We start from the raw sequence: 23,472 nt of genomic DNA on the forward strand, positions 1-23,472 counted from the left end.
TGTTCATTCAATGCTCGGTTGCTGCGTCAATGGCCGACAATTCCCACAGAAAACGGTTGGATGACAGGATCGCATCTTTTCGTATCGATTATGAGGATATCCTAAGGGAAGTCTGCGGCCAGCAAAGCGCCGAACCGTCCAAACGACCGACCCACACCTAGTCGGCGTTTTTATATGAAGTACCAACGACAAGGCGCAGGTTATATGGCACAGAAGGCATCGGTGGGGCACGTTCGACGCCGACCGGGCAGAGAAAGGAAAAAGGGCGGTGAGTGAAAGGGGACGAAAACGACAATTGTGTCATCTTTGTATGCTCCTTGTGCCAGGACGAAAATAACATTCCTCTTGCTACCCCTTTCTTTGGAAGATGCGAGCCTAGCGACGAGATTCCACTCGGAAGACCAGTCAGATTGCCTCTTTCTCGGATCACTCTAAACGCTGCAGCAATTTCGCTTTGTGCGATCCTCAGATTCGCAATAAGGTGACACGCAAAGAAGTGATCTCAAAATTACGAAATGTTTACGATATAACAGCATTTCCTTCTCGTCCTGCTACTGCTGGAGCTGTCTTGTCTTCTCAGCAACTAGATACAATCCTTGACATTCAGTTCTGTACGTATTTTTCGTCTGTGTTTACTTCTGCGCACTTGGTTTACCCCATCTATGTATCCCCTTAAGATGTATTTGTTACTGTCCTAACGGAACTTTTTTTTGCAAGAAAAAGATTTCTTTTTTTTTTCACCATTTCAAACGTAAAAATCAACCGACTATAATCAGCACCGTTACTAATGATGTCATCACACGGTACCCCATTGTCGGATTGTAGATGTTACCACCTCGGTTAGGGAAACAACAAGAGTACATATACACACGACCAAATGGAAGGCCAGTTAACTCTGAAGGTAGGTGAATTGTAGGCGCGTGTATTGGTCTGGACATTCTGTGTTAACTTAGCGAAATTAACAATACCGGTCGATAATTGTCATAATAAAAATAATAATGATGTGTATTTCATCCTAACAGATATACCTTACGATTGTGATTTAGAGAAGACTCAATGAGGTTATTTCGGTTACTATTGCTTAGTGTTGACTTTTACAAGAGGAGACTAATTTTTCGTTAGCTCGTACAACCCATAGCATGGGGTTTTTTAACCATTCTCGTGAACGACCTTAGCCGTCGAAACGCGATCAGGACCGTTCCAGGAAACACGTATTGCAGTCTATGTTGATTAAAAGAGACCTTTGTACTTAAATTTGATTAACACGCTACTGCCTCGGTACACGACTACAGTCGTCTAGTCAGTATCTAATCCTCGGTATTAACTATATGTAATTTCCTTATTATAAACGCCCTCATGTGCCTCATACACAGCGCCTTTAGACTGTCGGCGCATAGCGAGCCTGAAGAAAGCCTTGAATGTCATTACACCGATGTGAGTTGGTTTATCACTAATAGCAACACTTCCAAGATTTTTTAATGTCGTCAAATATTTTGTATGAAACGCTAAAGATATTGATTGTGCTTTATTACGTGGTCAGATAATTCACACAACTATCTTTCAATTATTAACTTAGCAAAGTTTTGTTACTATCAGCTGTTGACATCCCATTCATACGCGTGTAAAAGTGACACTTATATTAATAGCCAACAACCTCAATACACTTATGTTTGGAATACGCAAACCTAAATAATCAGCTGTGTTTTTTTTAAAAACCAAGGTCGTCAGTACCAGAAATAGTCCAACGTACGGTGAATGAGTGCCTGCCTTCCCACGTTCGCTTTTTCATCGTGCTCTTCATGCACGGTTAAGTGACCTTTTTGAGTTAATTAGTTTACACCGCTATGTAATGTGCTGCACAAGTACGATCCCAAGCCTGCTGTCCTGGTTCGCCGTCCACAGTCTACCATTTGCTTAAAGGACTTGAAATCAAAGAATCCCCAATAAACCAATCCTGTCTTTTGACTTTTAACAATAGTTCGTCATATAAAGGAGGGGAAAAGGAGAAATCTTTAAAAATTTCGAAAAAGAAGCAAAGGTATCATTGGCCTTATCCAATCGAATGAGAGCCGACACAGAGGCAGCTACAAATACTTAGCATCCGTCTACCAAGATCGTTAGCCAAGCAAAACTTTCCCGTTCAGCTTTTATTGGATGAATCGGCGACGTTTAAGATAAGTGACATTGTCGTTTCTGCCAAGGAAAACTACTGAAGGAAGATCAAGGCAAAGGGTGATATCTCTATTCTAGCAAACCGTCCGTCTGGTACCGGCTGCGAATGTGTAGCTTCTTCACCTTTGTTAGACGGTGCCTTCCCCCAGTCGGCTCAGAGGCTGGTCCACATCCCGGATCGTCCCTTTGCCTTCAGGAGTGTGGGGCACGGACGAGTTGACAGGGAGCAGGGAGTTCTCGCCGGGTCCACGTTCCAAATCAACGGGCTAGTCAAGAAGTGGGATTCAGGAGAAGGGGACAGCTGGCTTGGGGAAAGGTCTGCGACTATAGGAAGTCTAGACAACCGAACAGCAATTGCTTGAGTTCCTGCTAATAAAGCCACTTCCAGCTTCTCTAATTAAAACTAATGTCGCTTTTACTACGTTGGTGCGCGTTCAAGTCGAAGTCTTACTACTAAGTGTCCCGGTCAGCCGTAGCTGGCCATTGCAACAGGCCAACAGGCTGTAGCAATAAATACCTTTCGAATGGTGATAGAAGAGCTAAAGCAAATTGTCGATGAACTGTACAACGATTCAAACTTCCTTAATGTTCTTGAGTTTATTAAATCGTGATCAGTGTTAACAGTTGTACATAATAAGTAGAGAGCTTCGGCAAAAAAAATACTGTATATTATGAAAGAGCATCACTTATGTGTCACATAACTATAAAAACACACATAAAAAGCGATGCACTGTCTTCCATTGTCCAGTTATAACAGGCCACTTCTCAGCTAAAGTTATCTACAAATCACTGTAATTATTACTAGCAGTAATAGGAAAATTGATTGTGCAGTTTTTACAAACGAAACTTAATTACTCAATTAATTTGTTTCTTTTGGTCCACTTAATCGGCAAGTTAATTTGACTGCGCCTTTGGTTCTGATTGAATGTTAATAGACATATCTGATAAGTGTCTTTCCAGTGAAAAAAAAGGTGGTCATGAATATAGTAATACCTTTTTTGTGTGTGAATATATATATATATATATATATATATTTGTATATATATGTAATGCCTCGGTATCAGCGTGTTACTCCATGCGACTTTCGTTTCATGCTTAGCATTAAGTGGTCGATCGTAGTACCTCATGGCAATTTCCTGATGTGGGGCGCCTGCAAGTAGTTGGTTACTGAAGACCCTTTGCATGCGATGGTGAGCGTTTATGAGCCCGCGGGTGCGTTATGCACTATTTATGACAGCATAAAGTGGCTCTAATCGAAACGACGTTTTTTGCGCTTCTCATTACGTCGTCCACGAACGAGAAAAAAGCTCGCGTGAGCTGTGTTCCAAAGGGGAACGATAGTATTCATATATTATAGGTAATTAAGCACCTATATATATAACTGGATTAACGAATACCCACTCATCAGTGGTTTGATATGTATGAGTTGACCCAAATATGATGAGGGGGATTCTGATTACAGTACTTGTCGTTAATGCAATAAAAGAAATTGGTGTTCCCTTATACAACCTTATTAGTTATTAGCGTAAGGCACAAAAAAATGCCCAAAAGCAAGCACGAATGACTTTCAAAAAGATGTGATTCAGGTCTACTGACTATTGATTCAATAGTGAAGAAGCAAACTTGAGTATTTCCCTAAATTCCACTCATTTCTTCAGAATCGTTCCTAGGCATCCTTTAAGAAGCTTAGAACTTTAATGTCGCGAACTCCCAAATATCTGATAGTCCTCAAAGACGGCTATACTTACTTCCTTTAAACCTATAACCAGCATGAGTGCGTTATAAATTTCTTTAACAAGGAGTAACAGTCCTAAACTACAGGGAAGGGATAGCCTGATAGAGACATCGAAATTGCACCCACATTATTTTTTAGCAATAATAGAGTATTTTAGTCCTAAAAACTTACCTCAGATTAGTCTTAAAAGCAAGCTCCTTACGACTATTAATATAGAAGCGTTGTCAATGAAATAGAATAACTATGGGGCATACTTTTAAACGACTGTAAATTGATTTCTGTATTATTTTCCATTTCAAGCTGTGCATTATTAGGTAGTGCCACCATGTAAATGTGACCTGTGAATTATTTTAGAGGCAACATATAGCAGAGATTATACCTTTACACGCCGGATTATTCTTATTATACGTATAACTTATTCTTCGTGCAAGAAGTGTATTTATAAAATGGTCCGAAAAACGACTAATAAGGCAGGTTTTATTTTGTTTCGAGGTACGCTTAGTTTTTTAATCTTTTGCTGAAAAACAAAAGTCAGTGACCTGTTTAGCACGTGTATACTTGATAATAGCTATCTGAGTCCGTGATGACTGCACGGGGTTTTCCTTCTTGTATCAGCGTACCCTCTGGAGGCCTAGTGCACCATTTTTCCGCGCGTAGGAACAGACAGATTCACGCACACACATATTTGCTTTTCTGCATGTGTAGGTGCACGTGTATGAAAAAGCAACGACCAATTTTTTTTTACTGGTTACTCTGAGAAAATGACATAGCTTTTTTATTCTTGACAGTATATTAAGCATATATCTGGATAAAAAGCCTATCATGGAAAGTTACGGGCCGATGAACCAATTGACTTACATTTTGGACGTAGAAGCAGATAACTCAACCACGATTCACACGTAGTATGTCGGAATGCTAAGGTACATGATGATACCCAACTGAATATCGAACATCTTCGCTTAAGTATTATCTATTAGCGAGATATAAACAATATGCTGAGGAAATTTATATATATATATATATATATATATATATATATTCATTTTTTCTGGGTTTTTCTCTTCCCATGGTTTATTTTACTTTGAGTTTCAATTATAACGGGGACCCGGGTCAATGCACACATATATTAATCTCCGGGATGTTTTGAAGTTGACGCACGGCGTTGGTCTGCGCCATTTTAGCTTAGACAATGATAGCGCAATGAATATGCACAGGGAATGGAAGGTTTTTGCGTGCTTTCCATCCTTCTAGACCTTCTCCGTCCGAAGGCAGGTCCGCACCTCTCATCAGAAAGACTTGGATGAGTAACCAACCAAGTAAATCGTTTATAAAAATATAAGATTTGATTATTTTGTACCACAGTAAGCCCAATGAGCCTGGGTGAGTTTTCTCTGTTTTGTGATTGAACGATACCTTTGTAGTTAGCATAGTGCATAATTACTCTATTCATGTTTAAACGAACATATAATTATGTCTTGCTTTTGAGTGACTATTTCAAGGTCCGCTGTAATCAGTAAATAGACGATTTCCCTATAATTTAAGCCGATGCCCATCAAAATCCTCTGGTTTCAACTCGATTGAAAATGTGTTCGAACGATTAGTCTCGTGTCACACATAGTCACCCCTCAATCGGTATTTAGTTGTTCGTTTACTTCGTTGCTTCTATGCCTTTAACGTTTCTAGACGTGCGTTGCGTTGGCTTGTATTCTAAGGAACTTGTGCTTGCTGTACCAAATTTTATTTTTGTTCTTGGAGAAACAGTCGTCGTACGATCGAAACAGTCCTTTACACTAAGTCATAGAACTATGCTTAAAGCTAGGAAAGAAAGTAACAGAAAAGGCCAATAACTCTATACCTAAATATCATCTATTGTCAACTGATATTATAACAAGCTAAGCTCAGATCACTATTATGGTTATACAGTTGTGACAAGTTCTTGGCCGTTGCTACAGCTGCCAATTAGTACAGTCCTATATAGTCACGAGATTTTAAGGCTACAACTTAATCTTAATGACGTTGTACATCACCGTATATTATGTACGATAATGTACAGGCCTTCTTCCCTGTTTTCTGTTACTCCTGTGCCCTTTCACTTTAACCAGCATCTGACCGTCGACCCACTTGGTCGTCGTTTTTTTTTTGCGATCTCAAACAATTCTTTTTGTTTGTGATGTGGGTAAACTTTTGTCGAGTGGTGTCGTTAAGTCGACATCCGCAGTGTACTTACTGTACGATCACATGTTTGCTTACACTTTCTTCGATGGAGGCCTTTAACGGTAATTCTTCGCCAGCCCCCTTCGCTTCTTCCCGTTTTCTCTAGAAGGAGACCGGATAAAACTTACTGAGCATGTTATTTCTTCTTTTCACGCCCTTTCGTCGCATTCTTTCCCAATCTTTTATCCGTTTGTTCTCCGGTTCTTTTCCTCGATGCGACCTTGTACGTTGTATTCACTCGCTTTCTTTTTCCGTTTCCATCTTTCTGCCCCCATATTTTTGCTCTGTCGAAGTCTCAACACTTTTCTATTTTCCCCTTATTTCCCCGACGACCTTTCTTTTTCACACTGTGGCTGTTGTTATCTCAACCTGGTTTTGAATTCCCGTCTAGACGTTTGCTATTTCTTCACCATCCGTTTTCAGATATATTACCAAGCTTCTCTGCCACTCTGCCGCTTTCACGTCTCAAAGCCCTTTCCACCTGTTTCTCCGTTTAGACCAACGATCCGTAGACGTTCCCCATTTTTGCAGCGATGTGACCACTCCTTTGGCACTCTCCAGTGCTAACTTGCCTTCTTTGCTCCCTGTCTTTCCCTTTTTCTATGTAGATATATAGATATCTCTCGCCCTAGCGCCGCTTCTCTGCGCCATTAAGCTTCACAGATCAGTACGAATTTTTCAACTCGTGGGCCTCGCGCGTAGGAACTATCAATTCTAGATTGATCATTGACATTGCGAAAAGTGGCGGACAGAAAAACGGTAGAGGTTGCTGTGGAGAAATAACCGTAGAAGGTTTAGTGCTGCCGAAATCACAATAGGACACCGGAAGCGGCAAGCGGAAAGGGGCGAGAATAACAGCAATAATAATAATAACAAAATCAGCAATGATACCAATAAGGCATATTGGGACGCCTGCTGATGGCTGTGACTTTTATAGAGAGACAGAAGAAATAAAAGGGACGGTCGCCGCTGCCGCAGTTGCAATCATGACGGCACTGGGATGGCGTTACCATTACTAGTGCTAGTACCAGAGATGGTAGCAGTGGCGACGCGACGCGCAGAGGACGATATCGACACATCGATTGATTGAATGAATGCGTTTCTTTTTCTCTCTCCCCCCGCTTTTTCCCTAAGCTCCGTTCTCCTGATCCTCGTGCTATCGTTAGTACTGCTGCTGTTCCTATCATCTTTACTACTGCTGTATCGGCTGTTCCTTACGTACGGTATTTTTCCTTCACGGCCCGATCGTGCTTGGCTCGAGCATTAGCGCTTCCTCCGATGCTCTAAACTACACACTCTCGTACTGACAAGCGGTATTAACAGTAGGCGGTGGTACGCAAGAATAGGACTACGTTTTAGGAAGAGTAAGCGTTGGCAGGACATCGTGGCTAGTCGAGGGAGGGGCGCGTGACACCCATGTTTTGCTATTGCTCACAGTAGCTGTGGCTGGAAGCCAACTTTTGTTTATGCCTCTTAGACGACATCGAAAAAAGATCTTTTCCAATAAAGAAAAAAGCGGAATTCTCATAGCTTTGCCGATCATCCTTCGGCTAATTTTCTTCCATTTTGACTCTGCTCAGCTGCTCACCATAGAACGTTCGAACTACTCCTCGCCTTTGTATCTCGTTTACGTTCCCGAAGGTCCTATAATGCAGTGTTTTTTTTATTGCTACCGTGCGTTAGGTATGACGCGATGAGACGGTAGTACGGCGCCGACTATTACACAAACCAGAACCGCTGAGTACAATTATGAAAAGGTGATAGCAGGAAAGAAACGCTCTATTGAAAAGCTTCCTTATTGAAAGCTTCTATGGGCTATGAGCTGCCTCTAGGTCAATTAAGCGTGTACAGTTTATTAATATGATAGATTTTTATTCTACGCTAGTGGATTTATCTCCACAAATAGAGTAACAAGCATTTAAACGGAACAAAATCCACTAACAAGGCGCGCAGAGATCAATAAGATTCAGCCAGCGGTACTGTGATCACTTCCACTTCGATGAAAGATACGCTTATCTACAATTCAGTTCTATAATTCATAGCTACAATTCGTTTGAGCGTACAAAGAAGCAACATCTTGAAGTTGAAACTGCCATAGTATTGGTTGTTTTCAAGTTGTAAATTGACTTTCCGCTGGGAAGCTTATAAGGTATTTCACAGATTCGGTCGTAAATGGTTGAGGGGTATGACGTAAAAGATTTGGATTGAAGCTTTTCAAGGCTTCGCTGCTAAGAATATTTTAAGCATTATTTTCGAAATGCCGTATTCACCGACAACATTCACTGTCGTTGGCCTTTTCTAGCGGGCTGGATCTGTAAACGTGCGACATAGAGAGAGTAGGGTTCCATACCCTTTCCTAATCATACTGTTCCTTATATATGTTCATGTTAGTATTCAAATTTATAGCTATAGATTGTAGCTATAAGCATGGCTCGTGTTAGTTCGTCTGGTAGCGGCTACGCTACAGACATGACGCAGCTCAAACACAGAAACACTGTCAGATAGACAAAGACCGCTGTTATTTCCTCATACACAACTGACAGTTTAATGTTCGATTTCTTTTGGCTAATATATGTATATGCACTAAGGACAATTTTTGGACTCTACGAAACAGAGTCTCGTTCATATACACTTAAACCACTTGAATGATTGAGTTGTACTTTCAGTTCTTAACCTATATAAGCCAAACATATCTTCTGTTATGAGATAGATAACGCCCCTTTTGGCAAAAAGCGGGCAACAATAGTAGGTCTTATATATATATATATATATATATATTTATATTCAATGCATACATTTATGAGGCGCATCGTAGCGGATGGGTCACTTTAAAATCGTCGGCAAACTACCAGTAAAATAATATTGGAAAACTTAGTAACGTTACACTGGGGTAACCTAATCAAAGGTAAATTTGAGATAGAAAGCCATGGAGCTCATATTTGGGAGTTATAGAATTGACCAACATGTCTGCTAGCATTTTTGGATCTGTTGTTAGACTTCCTAACTTAAGCCCAATAGCAGTTTAATGCGGATTAGTTCAGTCTCCGTGAGCGCAGGCAAGCCATAAAAGTATTCATCAGCGGCTTGTTGTCTTCTGTTGGTGCACCATTTGAGTCGCTCTGTTGCTTAGTTCCTTACTGAATCGAGAGCGTCTGCCGTCCCGACGCCATGTTCCAGTCAAGCTCCGATTTTCGTGCTATCATCTCGTTTTTCTTGGAAGAGTCATTTACTGATGGGTTCATTGAAACGCGGTTCCTGCCTATATGTGTGTGTGTGTTCGTGTGTTGGGATGCCATTTCCGTCTTGCGGTTCTGTTATGGCTTTATTTTCGACGCGAGATGGCGCCACCAATGCCGCTCCTGCCGACATGCTTACTCGCTGGTCATTCGCTCGCTTTATCTCCAAAAATAGGAGAGTTCATTTTGAACCCCAATCCGTTCGAACGCGAAAGCTGAAATAACACCGCTATACCGCAGCAAAAAAACAATAGAGACAAACCGGTTAGTTTTGTTTCTTTCTGTCTCTCCGGACAGTGCTCGGGGTCGCGTGGTTGTAATCGAGTTAGATCGAGTGTCTGTGTTTTGTTGTCTTTCTCTGGCTAAAATAGGTGTATTGACTTATTCGCTCCATCAGCTAACCATTAATTAGCTTCTTGCGGTGGCTTAGCTGACTGACGCACCGAAATAGAGGTACATTGCTCGTGATCAGAGATAAACACGTGTGCAACCCCTTGTAGAATGTCAGGCGCAGTGGACTATTTCGATGGAACAATGACAACATACGTAGATCCAACCGAGTGGATTTCGACAACTACGTTCCCGCACGTAGATATGACCACATCAGTTCGGTCTGCGGTAGACGTCGTTCGCGATGTTCAAACGGACGATTCAACGATAACGGTGGCAAGTCTTGTCAATTCGAAAGGTGATGATTTTAATCTTACCAGCCTTTTTGGCGACGCTACGGAACATCACCCATCAGTATTGATACCACTAACTTCGCTGTGGACACTGTTCCCGCTCGTATTTATGACGGCATTTTTAGGTGGTGAGTATTATGATACGATTTTAATAAGAGGATTTAATACAGATGCTTGAAGTTGTACTTAAGAAGTACTAATGTACGAACGATTTTGTGTAACTTTATCAATTAGTTCGCTATACCATGTGAATTGTAAAAGTGTGGATCATTAACATGCACCGGTTGGTAAAGTTTGTGTGAGAAAAAACGGTGACGCTAAAAAAGCCGATTATTCTTTGCTTTTATCAATGGTATTCATTACCTAGTTAATATGCCCTATACATAGATGATGGGGTCAGGAGAAATGATTTGCTCTTGCTGCGTCTTTTGAGTAAAACGACTCCAAGGACAGCACGATGTCTTCTAAGAAAAAATAAAGCTAACATGGTAAAAACAGCAACGATTGTCCGGTATGTCAGTTCAATGATGAATATATTATCACCTATTCTAAAAATGTGTCCTATGTTGATACCGACCAAAAGTTTTATTTGCTTTGCTTCATTTAGCCTGGCTGTTCAGATTAAAATATTGGTATTACTATAGCTGCGTAATGGTGGCACTGGGTCTTGAATCGGAAATCAAGTTAACTGATTCCTCTGAACGGGTACCCACCGAGGTGTCTTCGGCGAGATTGTTACGTGCAACTAAGAGCGAGCTTACTCTTACCGGTATCGACGAAACGGGTTTAAACACAACTACTCCCGCCGACGAGTTCGTTACCGTTCGACTATAAATGTTAACGTTATAAAGGTAAACAACTGATTGAGAAGATAATTCTAATGCAGTATTGTTGTTAAATCCACTTTTGACAAAATTTTATAAATTTGATACGATCGCTACTATTCTTATACAATTTTTTGATAAAAAAGAAACTCACATTTTTAACATGTTCAAAAAATAAAATACTAAACAGGATTAATAAATCCACGCGCTGAATGTATAATCAATAGAATCAATATGTGTACTCGTGGAGAAACGAATGAAAACTGGCCAAGCCAAGAAGTATCAAGCAAACACACATAAGTTTAGGCTTACGAGCCAGCACCTAAAAAAAAAAAAAGAAAACGCTTTATTCTATTCATCGATCCAGTGGTTCATTTTTTCGGTGTTCCTATATCTGTGCTGTGTGCTTGAACGGATAATTCGACTTTAATCACATGCCCCCGGTGTGCCATCCACTAACAAGGATCTTCGAATAAGTTCATTGACATGAGTCAAGAACGATCTCTGGCAATGAACATTCAGAGCCATAGGTAATTATGGGCGCAGACGATGGCGCTCTCACGATAGGTATTCCAATCTGGCCGCTATAGCTATACCCTGCTTTTGATGCGGGCCCAAGCAATAATACACTAACGAAAATTGAACGTGCAGGACTAATTCTGAAGAATCTATGGAGGCGATCCAGGCTGTTGGCGTAATAATGAAAAGCCGTATGACAATAGCCACAATAACATGAAGACCGTCTAACCAGCTTCAAGATTGAATAGTTACATGCACCTCAAGAAATACTCGTATATATATATATATATACAATGCCTCGTGTTATTATGATGATCACTAGTATATTGTCACTGGAAACTTTTCAGGGATCAAACTTGAGCCTTAAGTTAACTTTCTTTCTTACACCGAATAGACACGTTTTTCGTTCTTATCCAACGTATCTGGAGTCAGAGCCAGGGCCTTTCAATCGGACCAACTACTATAGTGCTAATAACAGCAATTGATCCTCCAACGTCGCATATGTAACACGTTTAACTGCAGCCATGTGCGTTCGATCGAGCGTGAACGAAATATACAAATCAGACGTTCCCTATGTCCGAGCCAGACGTTCATGGTTAGCAGACCTAGCCCTTGACCGTATTCGATCGTATTCATGGAAACTGCAATCCAGAAGACAAAGAGTGCTATTAGACTGTACGTATTGCTTACATTAATAATAAATAATTCAAAATGTATGTAAGTAGAGTTGTTATAGAATCCTTTCTAGGTCCTGCTTTTTTAGGTAAGGTTGGCAAGAGGAGGAAGAAGCGCAAGGGTTACGCTCTATTTACATATCGTATTTATACAGCTTTTGTCTACACACTTAAACGCGTCCTATTAAGGGAAGTGAGAACATGTGATCTAAATGGTCGCCATATACGGCGGGACGAGTATGAAAGCAGGCTTAGGGTCAAATATATTCAGGTCGAATAGGAAAAATGAATTTAAACTTGGGGAGCAAGTAAACTTATAGTTGGAGCAACTTATCTCACTTATTAACGTAGTTTCTGCTTAACGGGAAACCTTTTTTGCTCGCAACGGAATACTGATGTCTTACTCAACTCTCCCCATTTCTACACTACATTTGAGAAGACATTCACTGTAATTGATTATTATTATGTACTATTTATCTCTGTTTTGGTTGTGTTTAGTATGAGGGAAAGATTCCCATTCTAGTGAATTGTGCGCACCACCATAACGGCGTTGATATTCTCTCATTCCCCACAAGGATAATATAATTAGAGGAAAAGCATAGCATGTGCTAATGCATCTCGTCACTGCTTGAGTAGTTTGAGTAACGGTATTAGGTAGTTGCTCGGTAGCTTGGTTTACCGGCTGTTCTCGACTCTCGGGACTGTCAATGTCCATTACGTGGAGCCTGCCCAACGTCGAGCGGGTGAGTACACGAAAACTACATAGGCAGTAGCAATCTGTCTATCGCCTGTCTATCAACAATCTTCATATTTTCTTTTTACGCTGATGCTGCTGCTGCTGCTGTTCTTGTTGATTTCTACTGGAGTTCGGCACGATTCGTCACGATGCCTATCAGACCACGTTATCAGGCAGCCACCATCGTCCTATCTGGCTCTCATATATCGACCTTCCTTCCGATGCTATCAGGATGTGCGATTGGATGTTTCAGTGCCTTCCGTGTTAGCTGTCCGAGATGGTGTTATGTAACAGCTATACATTTGGGGAAGTTTGTCCAACTGTTGACAGCTAGTGGGTGCAAGTATTATATGAGACGTACAAATGTGCCAATATGATCCTACTGGTCCATGCGGGTAAAGCACCTTATATAATGAGACAAGGACATTGGCGAGCCTGTGCAAAGTGTATGTAAAACTGTAACAAAACTGCGATTGTGCTTCAATCTGTGAAAAACCATCGATACGAAGTAGAAATATTGTATAAAATATCGAATACCGCAAGACATTAACGCATGCTTTCCGTTAGGCAAATCATAGCATATCCAATCGTAACATTACAGAAAAGTTCGTTTCAGGGTTCATACAGCCCGGAATATCCAATAATTCTTTTCAACTTGCCCTTTCTTGGTAACTTTAATTTTCATCTATTGAATCCAGTTATCAGCGTGAATAATACGTATTTAGTTACGCATATTTTCTAGCCGCGCCGCTTTGTTATCGCCTTCAAATATGGATTAGCAGTATTCTTCGGAATGCGGTTTAAGCCTTCCGGCGACAACACGTATTACAATTTGGTTACATCGCAGCGGTTTTTTCAATCGTATTCATGACAAATGGCCACGTTTCGAAAGCCCAGCCTTTCACTGGCGGGTATAGCTAAGCATGTGCAGAAAATTTTCTTGTCTCTGTGTGCCGACCTACCGTGTGTACATGTACATTGGGTGTAGTTGTCGATGATTTATCAATATTCCGTTGCCGTTCTTCTGTTGATTTTCCACGCTTCTGCGAATGTCCGGTCTGCTTGCCTTGACACCTGCACTCATCGCCAGTCGAAACTGACCGGCCGACGCAGCCTGGTCCAGCACGCTCGCTGTACGTGCAGATCGTGCGTATGTGCCACCGCACCCGTGTACATACGCAACTCTCCAGTTAGTTGGGCTGTGCATTCGCCATGGGGTACATACGTACTTAAACCTTATTGTGGTACCTCACCGTTTCATGCATGCTCGTTTATCCGTATTTGCGAGCTTAACGATTCATGTTTTCTCCGTCCTCTTGAGTGCTTCGTCTAGGCCCTGGTTCATCCATCTGCCTATTCACGTGGCAAGGGGTAAGGGGACGACAAAAAGGACACGCGTTATCTAACGCCCTTCGTCTACTAAAAGAAACGATTCTTTCTGCTCTTCCGAAGTTTTCTCACAACTTTGCAACGCGGCCGGAATTCTACTCGTTGGACTATTTCTTCTTTATACTGTCACCTTTGAGCAGCTATTTCGGCTACCGCCATGGCTTTCAAGCTCGCGCTAGAACCTCGTACTCTCCTTTTCGCTCTTCCTTGCCTAGCTACGTTGTCATATGGTCGGTGTTTCCTCAGCTTTTGATCGTCTTTTCTACTGTTTGACATTCGATACGCGGCGCTGCCTGCTGCCACCGACCGATGAGCTGGCCAAGGCCTTTTTATCTCTTTTCTAACCGAGCAACTGCTTACGGCCTACCGCCGCCGCAGCAACATCGACGGCTACATCGCCTTGTCGCAAAATGTTCCCTATAATCGGTAACCCCATGACTTTCCCTTACGTCGCCCTAAAGCCCCCGTTCAAGGAAGTGCCTGTCAAGTCGCGCCGGGTTGAGACAGAGCCCCTATTGCTAGTGCTGCTAGTGCTAATAGTGGTGAGCTCATCGTTTCGTTCACCGGAAGCCACCGTTCACACCCTCATCCGGCCGTTTTTCCGGCAGAAATGCTTCCGCTCTTTGGCGGCGGCGGTAGCAGCGGGCACGAGAGAGCGGCCACGAAGCTCGCAACAACACTGACACAGGGAACCTACACATACGCATCGACACACACTGTTACACCATATACCCGTAGAAGGTGGGGGGTACAGGCACAAGCAGATACAGCCCAACATTTACCACCCCACACAGTCGATACGCCTTTCAAGTTGCAAGTATTGGGAACTTCATCGAGGGGGAGGGCTATGGCTCAATTGTCACCAACTACTAACAATTACCAGCTTGCTGCAACGCAAGATTCGATTTGGTTAGCCGTGGCATGCCTCTTCTCCCTTTACCCCCTAACACTACGTCTTCCCTGGAGGCTGTTACCGTAAGTAGACGAAAGAATGAGCAGACGAACGTTCGTTTACTTGTTCTTACATTGGACGCCACATACTGCATAAGCAGCGGCGGCGGCGAAAGCCGGTGAATCGCTGTAAAGAGTTCGGCTTCGATCATTTCTCCGATATCTAATGACTACGAGCGGAACAGAAACGCCACAAACCAAAACTGCTGAACGGGGCCACAGAAGTGCTGCTGCCCTCAGCTGGTTTTACTGCTGCTATTGTCTGTAGCACAGTGAGATCCGCGTATTCGGCGACGAAGATGACGCCCAAGTTCGGACGATGAGCAGTGAACCACTGGATTGGTAGCATTCTTTCTCGTTTTCACCGACTACTTTCACCACTCGTTCGACAAGGTTCCTTACAAAAGTCGTGGGTTGTATAGCTCTAATAAGTGGTGGCAAACGGTCAGCCTGTTTGAACGACTTTCTATTATTATTATTATTTGGCAAAGTCGATTCCTGTTTTGCTCTGTTCTAGCTAGCTGCTGGCGAGAACAGAGGTCCCTGCAAAGCTGAAAGATAGTTCGACAAGATTACTATGAAGAACGATAGAGTGGTCAGCGGCGAGATTGGATATACCAGAAAAGAAATAGTAGCTGAGACGGAGCAAAGAAATGACGGGATTAAGTGAGAGAACTGAGAGAACCTTTACCCCGGGATACTAGATGCCTCGCCAAATCGATTAGACAATTCAAAATGGAAACACCTACTACGAGTGGACGATTCTTGAGGCCATGAAATTAAGCCCACTCTTGTCTCATTTCCGTCCCTGTAAATACATACACAGGCATGCACATTTATACATTAGTACTGTTTGCATGCACAGACAAAAATCAACTGACCGACCTATCATTATTAAGAAAAAGGAATTATATCGCTTTCTGCAAGGGTGATGTCAAACTAAACCATCAGGGTGGCGCATGCCAAACAAGATGTACGCCGTATTATAAAATCGCTCAGCTATCAGCATAATATATTTTTTCCGCCGTGGCCACTGCTGTTACCGCTGACCCCTGTTTGCTCAAAAGCAATTCATCATTAAGTAACGACGAACGACAGGCCGGTGCACGCACGCGCCCTTAATATTGCTATATCAAGCGGGGAGAGACAGACGTTCTTTGTTTTTCTCATTGCTTTCCTCGTCTTGGTCAAAAAAAGCCGGCGGTTTAGGGGCCATTACAATGGTGATCCATAAAAGGCGGTAGGCAATGCAAAGAACTACTTCCTCAAAGAGTACAGCATAGATCTGCATTTGCATGGCTTGAGCACAGTCGAAGTATGTCTGTTGTCCACCGCTCCGACTTCGTGAAGTAGCAACGGTGGCAGCCCTAAAGCTAATGTCGGGTTTTTCTTCTTGCCGCTGCTATTGGAGTTGTGACCATTATTGCATTGCTGGTTTTGCCCGCTGGGCAGCTGGTGGAACTAGTAGTTGCAGTGGCAGATTTAACCTTGCCTGCTGTTGGATAACAATGGATACTTGGTAAAGAAAGAAGCGAAGCGGTTTAGGGCAGCGCTGCAGTAGTTGAGGCCAACTGGACGGTAGGCAGCAGTAACGTTAGTCGCATCGTCTGCGATCCTTAAGCCTCATTAACTTGTAAGCATGTTGACCCACCACAAATTTTGCCTGTTCTCATACGTGGCATGGCTGAGTTCACCCAGCACGGTGACGCCCGTTAGAAAGCACGTTCACCAGACATGCCTGCCTGCGCAACTAAGCCAGGCCAGAGTTGGCCTCCAAGCGAGACTAAAAGTATGGAAGTCGTCAGCACTCACTGCTAGCTCCTCTGCTGTTGCTGCTGCCGCCAGATGGTGGCCAAGACCGCAGAATGGGGAGAGAGTCAGACGAGGTGGAGTCTCAAAAGGCACTACTAACATAGCGCAGTGTAAGGACTAGAAAAGTATGGCTTGGTTGCTAGTTTCAAACAAACTCAGATTCATCATTCTCTATCATTATCACCGTCGTTGTCATACTGCTGGTGCTGCACAGTACTCATACCACTGTTGTTGCTACCGTCACCCCCCCCCCCCCCCCCGCTACTGCAGCCCGTCCACTACAGTGCTTTGGTCGGCCGGCTCACCCCATAGAATGTAAAAGAGTAATTAGACACATCCTGCAGAAATGGCAGAGGTCTCAACTGGGTCGCACCCTTCGGCTGCTTTTGACCCATCCTTGGTTTGTTCTGCGAAAAGCGATGTTTAGAGGCTGGTGCTACCGCCGCCATGGGCCATCATCCGGCCATAGTTGGTGTTTTCATGGCTATATTTTAAAGGCGTCGTTCTGACGGCTTGCTTAAGCAACGCTAGCATTTAGAGAAGGCTTCACCCGCTGAGAGAAGAGATTCGGCGACTGTTTCAAGTCGGCGTCGAGCTAGCATTTTGCCTTGTTGTCGTTGGTTGTCTCCTTATACCGACGTCCTGCTCAAAGAGCGCAGGTCTGCCCTGCAATGCGTCATCATGCGTGGTCACGCCGGCAAACAGGCAAGCGGGCGGCCGCCGCAGGATGTGCGTACGTGGTTTTCATTGCGAGGTTGTCTTTATGTCCCTTCTTTCATGGCCCTAGAGGGCTACGAAACACAGCGGTCCTGCTATTCAGAATGGCTTCCATCCTGAAGCGACCGCTCCCCGCCATCCGCTTGCCTGTGTCTCGCGTCTATTATATCCCCCACGACACGCTCTAGAACGTCGTGACATGCTCTTTTCTCCCGCGGGAATTCCGTGGCCCTCCGGCCAGAAGAACTTTGCGGTTTGAACGAACAGGCTCCTCTGCTCACGATGGCCTGGTACCGTACTGCGTGGTTTTCCCTGTTTCGCGCTCTTCCTGTTTTACTCTCTTTCTCTCTGAGACGACAATGCCCTCATATGGTAAACTGATGCTACGAGAGGCCTCAAATGGCGAATGTTCACTGGTTTGAATTATCACACTGTCAAGTATGAAACGATCAATATATCGTAAGTTAAAATGTGACGCGGCCACTTAGGCCGTGTGCCTAACAAGGACGTGTGTTATATGATTATCAAACACGAGTCCTTGACACCCTACCGTCAAATTGCCCTGGTTTTGAAGCGTGTCTTCGGAAATACTCATATGGAAGATATGGAAAAATTCTATCTCATTCCTTAGCCATGAATGAATAAATACAATATACGACCCCTAATGTATGCAGAGAGCACATTTCTCCTCACATATTTATGACGAAGAATAGGTGTCGTCCAAGAGGCGTTTTACAATTGGGAGCCATGATGGTATTTTTTCAAAATAACATGTTATGTCAATAGTGCTACAAGCCATAGCTAACTTCCTATTCACAATGCAATGTTATGCATATGTTTGATTGTACCCTGCCTAATACAAACGTCAAACGGTATGATAATCTTAAACACGAAAGCATCCTGTGAATACGACACTGCTTTAATTGGGTCAAGGGGCTTTTGATTTAATAACTAGCTGCGCGTTATCCGCTGATAGAAATAATCTATAGCTACTTTCCGAAAAACGCTCATATTGTTGTACATGCCACTTAGCGTACTAGTAGTAGAGATGATGTTCGCCGCCATCGAAACTAGTAAGTCAAACGATAATAACACCTTGCTGTATTTCGTTCTATTCGAGAAATCTATTACTTTCGAATAGGTCTATCGTAAAAGTCGAAAGCCTCCATAAAGTGCCTATACGTATAGGCGTATGATTACGGATTGCGTGCTTTGTCTAATTTGACACATTTACGACTGGGTCAACCGTGGCTTAGCAGAAGCCTAGATCGGATTCAGGCAACCGCACAAACTAAGACTAGTTCATTTTAATCACGACCTGCTGCATCGTCTGGAAACTTGCACCGAATTGGCGTGGTGAGTACGCGATAGTGAAGCCGTTGCCAGATCGAGCATGGCAACTGTTGCTTATGCTGTTATCGCTACTGCTCGTGCAGCCCTTGCTGAAGCCATTGATTTCTAAATTATGCCATATCACTATGGAAAATTAGCGTGCCGATCACATGATCAGTGGTTTATTTAATAACCCCCCAGGGTCAGATGTGTTTTAGCTAGTGCTACCTACTCGTGTCTGAAATTTTTTCTGTCGTTGTTTTGACTGCTCCAGCCCCCCGCCGTTTTGTTTTCGCCGATTTCTATTAGCCCGTTGATCGCACAGATAAGGTTATCTATTTGAGAGGTATTACAGTAGCAGATCCTGTTGCCTGCATCGAAGGTCAGTGCTTGATTTCTTCTACATGTATATGTGTACGTCCAGCTGTACATATGCTTATGTATATGTACAGCTGGACGAGCGAAACGATAGAAAGAACGAAGGGACGAAGAAATAAAGGCCAGAGTCGGCGCGTGGGAGATGTCTGCTAGAAAATACGAATAGATCTATTGAACGACAATCGTCCGTCCAGTTGCCACTGGGGTACATGTTATTACTGCATTACTATTAGACGATTACGTGCGGATCTTATGTAATGTCGTTGATTGTCTCAAGCCTTTTCTCGTTCTACGTTCGCCTGGGTTAGGCCGTAAAATGCTATGGTTTTGAGCGATCCATTTATTATGGTCTGCTCTTCATATCAGTGCTACCAAATTGATGCGCAGTAAACAAGACAATGAAACGAGTGTTACGCCATTCAGCTTGCCGCACTTAGTAAATTCGATATATGTTTATGTTAATATACAAACAAGAATAAGAATACATCGAATCATTCAGTCGTTCAATGGCGTCTGCTACCGTTTACTCTGATAATATTGGTCAAGTCTTCTGCAAGAAAGATCAAGATCTGAACTAATCTATTGAAGCTAAAAGTTCGAAGTCGAGGATGCGGCAGGGTAAAGGTGTATTTTAAAAAGGATGGCTCTCATTATTCATTTAGCTTTAGTAACAGGTTCGAGTGACAGATGATTTGTGCATCATCAAAAGTACACACGTCTGAAGTGAGCGGACTGGTGAAGGTGCTTGGATCGATCGTGAATGACAACACTGATATTTCAATGGCACTATCGTTCACATAGCAATAAACAGCATCTCAACTCAATCAGGATATAGCTATAATACCTCCTTGAAGAAATGACCTCGTTTCAAATAAGGTCATCTTCGATTGGGTCAGTCACATATAGCATTCATTCATTTAACACCTCTTCAATATGATTATGGCTTCAATTAGACTCCGCTTCGTAACAGTACAATAAGGAACAACTAATGGCGAATTGTATTATAAATGTAGGGTCCGTTATCGACGGGTAGAGTAGAGTTCACCTCTTAGTGAACAGAATAGAACATCCTTCTTTCGTCCTTTGAATAGCCCTCGAACGTACTTTCATACACAATCCGATGTCTACGAACCAACTAATTAATCAATTCTGTATTCAACTGCAAGGTGATTTGCTTAAAACTTGTTGTAACTACTTGTTTGGTAAAAAAAAAAAAGTAAGAGCCTTTCAATCCAAGGGTCCTAGCTTCTTTGCTTCATTTTCTAATCAGGAAGCTGACATCGTCACATCGTACTTATAATGCTAAATAAAGACACACAGATAAGACGCTGCTCGTTGGCAGAACTCTATACGATGCTGTGCGTATAGAGAGTGGTCGTACGGGGATAGGAACGCATGCTTCACTACTGCTCTGACTGCAGTGGCACTATGTTACAATAGCAAAGACCGAGCGATACGCATATACGAAGAGCCGTGGCCACGCCACTAAAAATGGGTGATGGCGCCCCGTCGGGCAGCAATTAGAAAAAAAGATGGTGGTTTGCTTGCGTAAGATAAGCGTTGTTGAGTGTAAAGCATGCGCAATGCGCTGGAAATCCAGGCGAAAGCGAGGGTCGGCGTCACAAGCGACAGCGGCACTAGAAGAAGAAGAAGAAACAGCAGCAGCAGGAGACATAAGGGCGCACAATTAAAAACACTCATCTCTATTGCTCTCTGCAACACAGCTTCACCTACGCTCGCTTTCCTCTGTGTTCCTCAAGGTCCTAATTTCAGTTCCGAAATCCTTGTGGCAGCCCTGAATATATCCTTACTGCCTCGGCCGGCTTCTGATCGTCAGACCAATCCCCCACCGACCAGTCAACCCTCCGTGAAGAAGCAGAAGCGGTGTTCCGATTATCCATGGCCGTCCCACTAGTTTTGCTGCTCCGTTGGTTTTAGCGACAAAGAAATTGTGAACGATGAATGATCCTCCACTGACCTCGTGGACTTTGCTTTGTATGTGGCGGTGGAAGCTGACTGATGGGCCCCTCTGCAGCCGCACAACGGTGCGTTCATCTCGTAGCGCGCCCGGGCGCAAGTAGGGGCAAAGGCAGGCAGAGGCGGAGCGCCTCAGCCGATAGTTCGTACTCCAGTGATCGGGTCTAGACAGAGAAAAGCGTCGGGAATGAGCACTAAGCAGTCCTCAAACGAGTGAACGATAGTGAAACAGAGAGAGACGCTGGGGCTCATTGGCGAATCGAGGTGTCCTGTCTTACTCTTGAACTAATACCACTGGCACCACTGTCGTTGAGTTCCTCACTTAGCTATTGGTAGCTCCACTATCCGACAGGCGGAAGCGACGCGTAAGCACTTCTCTGTAGCGCGGAGAAGGGAGAAACATGGGCATGAGCCAGTCAGATTTGGCGGTGTCGGAGGCTCTCCAGAACGGAGAAACAATGAACGGTGGCAGTCAGTAATATTACCTCTTCTATCCCTCTCTTTCACTCTCTTTATTATCTTTTTGCCAGTACTAGTTCTTCTGAATAGCCTTTGTCTCCGTCTTAGCATTCGACCATCAGCGCCACGGCTGTAAACACCAATACCACCGACATCGAGGCTCTACTCGTTGCCGCCACAGGGGCTGGTTGATTGGTCAGTCTGTTAATGACATCGCATTGATCTACCCGAGATAGACTTCAAATGAGGCTTGAATACCACCAAAATACTTATCTGCTTGGCTGTCTACTAGGCGAGCTGTTAGCTGTTGTTGAAGCGGCAGCAGCACAAGCAGCGGTCGTAGCTATCCAAGAAGTCTTCTCCTGCTTGCATTCTGCCGCCCTTAGCTCCTTCTGGTCTCCTCGCCTGACGACTCTGCTCTCACTAGCCCTGCTGGCACGCCCGCTGCTTTTATCGCTGATCTTCCTGACTAAGCGTCTGTGACCGTTCTCATTGACCTCTTCAGAGCCCGTTCCCCTCAACGATATCGCCTCAGTCAACATCATTGCTATTGTAGTCACAGCAGCAATCCAAGACGACGTTTCCAAATAGTGCTGAAGTTGAGTCCTTCTGCGCTACGCTTGCAAGTTCGGTTCTGTTGGGACTGCGGTGCTGCGATGCTGCCCAGCCGCGCTGTGCTAGCTGCCATGGTTCAGATGTGTTCGAGTTGCTTGCCAACAGGCGGCTATCTCTTATCTGATCTGGGCTTGACATGGACGTCGACTTATTCTCACTGCTCTCCTCAGATTAATGGCCTACCTCTCCGCACGAGAAAGTAGAGCTTTCGCCAATCTTTTCACGCAACAACAGCAACAGAAGATACGATAGCAGCGTTACAAACAGCGGCAGCAGCTTGACTAGCGGTAGCGGTCGTGTCAACTGGCATGGCCGCCCTTATACCAGCAGCTGCAGTCTCAGCACCGTGTATAGCGATGTTAGATCAGCTATCCGCTAAATTAGATTTTGCTTTTAGAGTAATTTTGTGGCTGGTTGTTTCATGGGATCTGCTTCACCACTCCGCGACAAGCCCGCCTGTTCGCTTGTTTCTCGCTGCTTCGCCAGAAAGGCGACTAGATCGCTTGCGCTGCAGAGTGACTGAGAATCTTACGAATGTGTCAACTTCGCAGAGAGGGGCTGCGGCTGGTACTGGCTTTGCTTGCGGGGCTCCAACTTTCCTCTGCTTAAACGGCGCTGACAGGCCAATGAATCAGTAAGTCAACCGAGGAAAAGAAAAACTATGGGAATAAAGGAAGTTGTGATTCCGCTTCAGGCAGGGGCGGCACCGACTGCAATGGTAACGACGACAACGACAAAAGTGTGTTGATATACATTCGCGGGGGAGGTTGGATGCAGACGGTAGATAGAGGATGGGAGGTAGAACCACGACTAATGCTGAAAGGGGTTCATCCTGTTGTGGCCACTGCTTGGTCAACACCACTGACTTCAGGACTCTGCCGCTGGCCTGTACCATTGAGAAGCGTTAACTGCGGCCAATCATTCGCCGCAGCCTTCCGCTTACCCGGTTTTTTAGTTTCATCGCACAATGCTCCCGCTGCTATTAAACTCGCAAAGACACCCTGCTATTTGTCGTTTTCGTCTTCCTCACCTAGTCCTTGTTGGTCCTC

The 23,472-nt window shown here is 43.8% G+C and overlaps 3 protein-coding genes across 5 annotated transcripts in view; 2 read left to right on the forward strand and 1 right to left on the reverse strand.

Annotated features, from left to right (window-relative positions):
* The window catches only part of LOC147758813 (uncharacterized), a 156,166-nt gene extending 144,057 nt beyond the window's left edge, over positions 1 to 12,109 (forward strand). For both annotated transcript variants that reach the window (XM_086977598.1, XM_086977599.1), the window contains 2 exons: positions 9,858 to 10,168; positions 10,648 to 12,109. In XM_086977598.1, coding sequence (XP_086833724.1) covers positions 9,858 to 10,168; positions 10,648 to 10,874 — 538 coding nt within the window. In that variant the 3' untranslated portion in view covers positions 10,875 to 12,109. The remainder of the gene's footprint in view (positions 1 to 9,857; positions 10,169 to 10,647) is intronic.
* LOC111249103 (uncharacterized) overlaps positions 1 to 23,472 on the forward strand; it is a 269,871-nt gene that overhangs the window by 174,947 nt on the left and 71,452 nt on the right. The gene's annotated exons all lie outside the window — the stretch shown is intronic.
* Positions 2,744 to 23,472, reverse strand: part of LOC111249512 (uncharacterized) — a 202,180-nt gene continuing 181,451 nt past the window's right edge. For both annotated transcript variants that reach the window (XR_015319249.1, XM_086977600.1), the window contains one exon: positions 2,744 to 9,586. The gene's annotated coding sequence lies outside the window, so the exon portion shown is untranslated. The remainder of the gene's footprint in view (positions 9,587 to 23,472) is intronic.

The sequence above is a fragment of the Varroa destructor genome, unplaced genomic scaffold (genome assembly GCF_002443255.2).
Source record: "Varroa destructor unplaced genomic scaffold, Vdes_3.0 BEIS01000001.1, whole genome shotgun sequence".
NCBI classification, from domain to species: Eukaryota; Metazoa; Arthropoda; class Arachnida; order Mesostigmata; family Varroidae; genus Varroa; species Varroa destructor.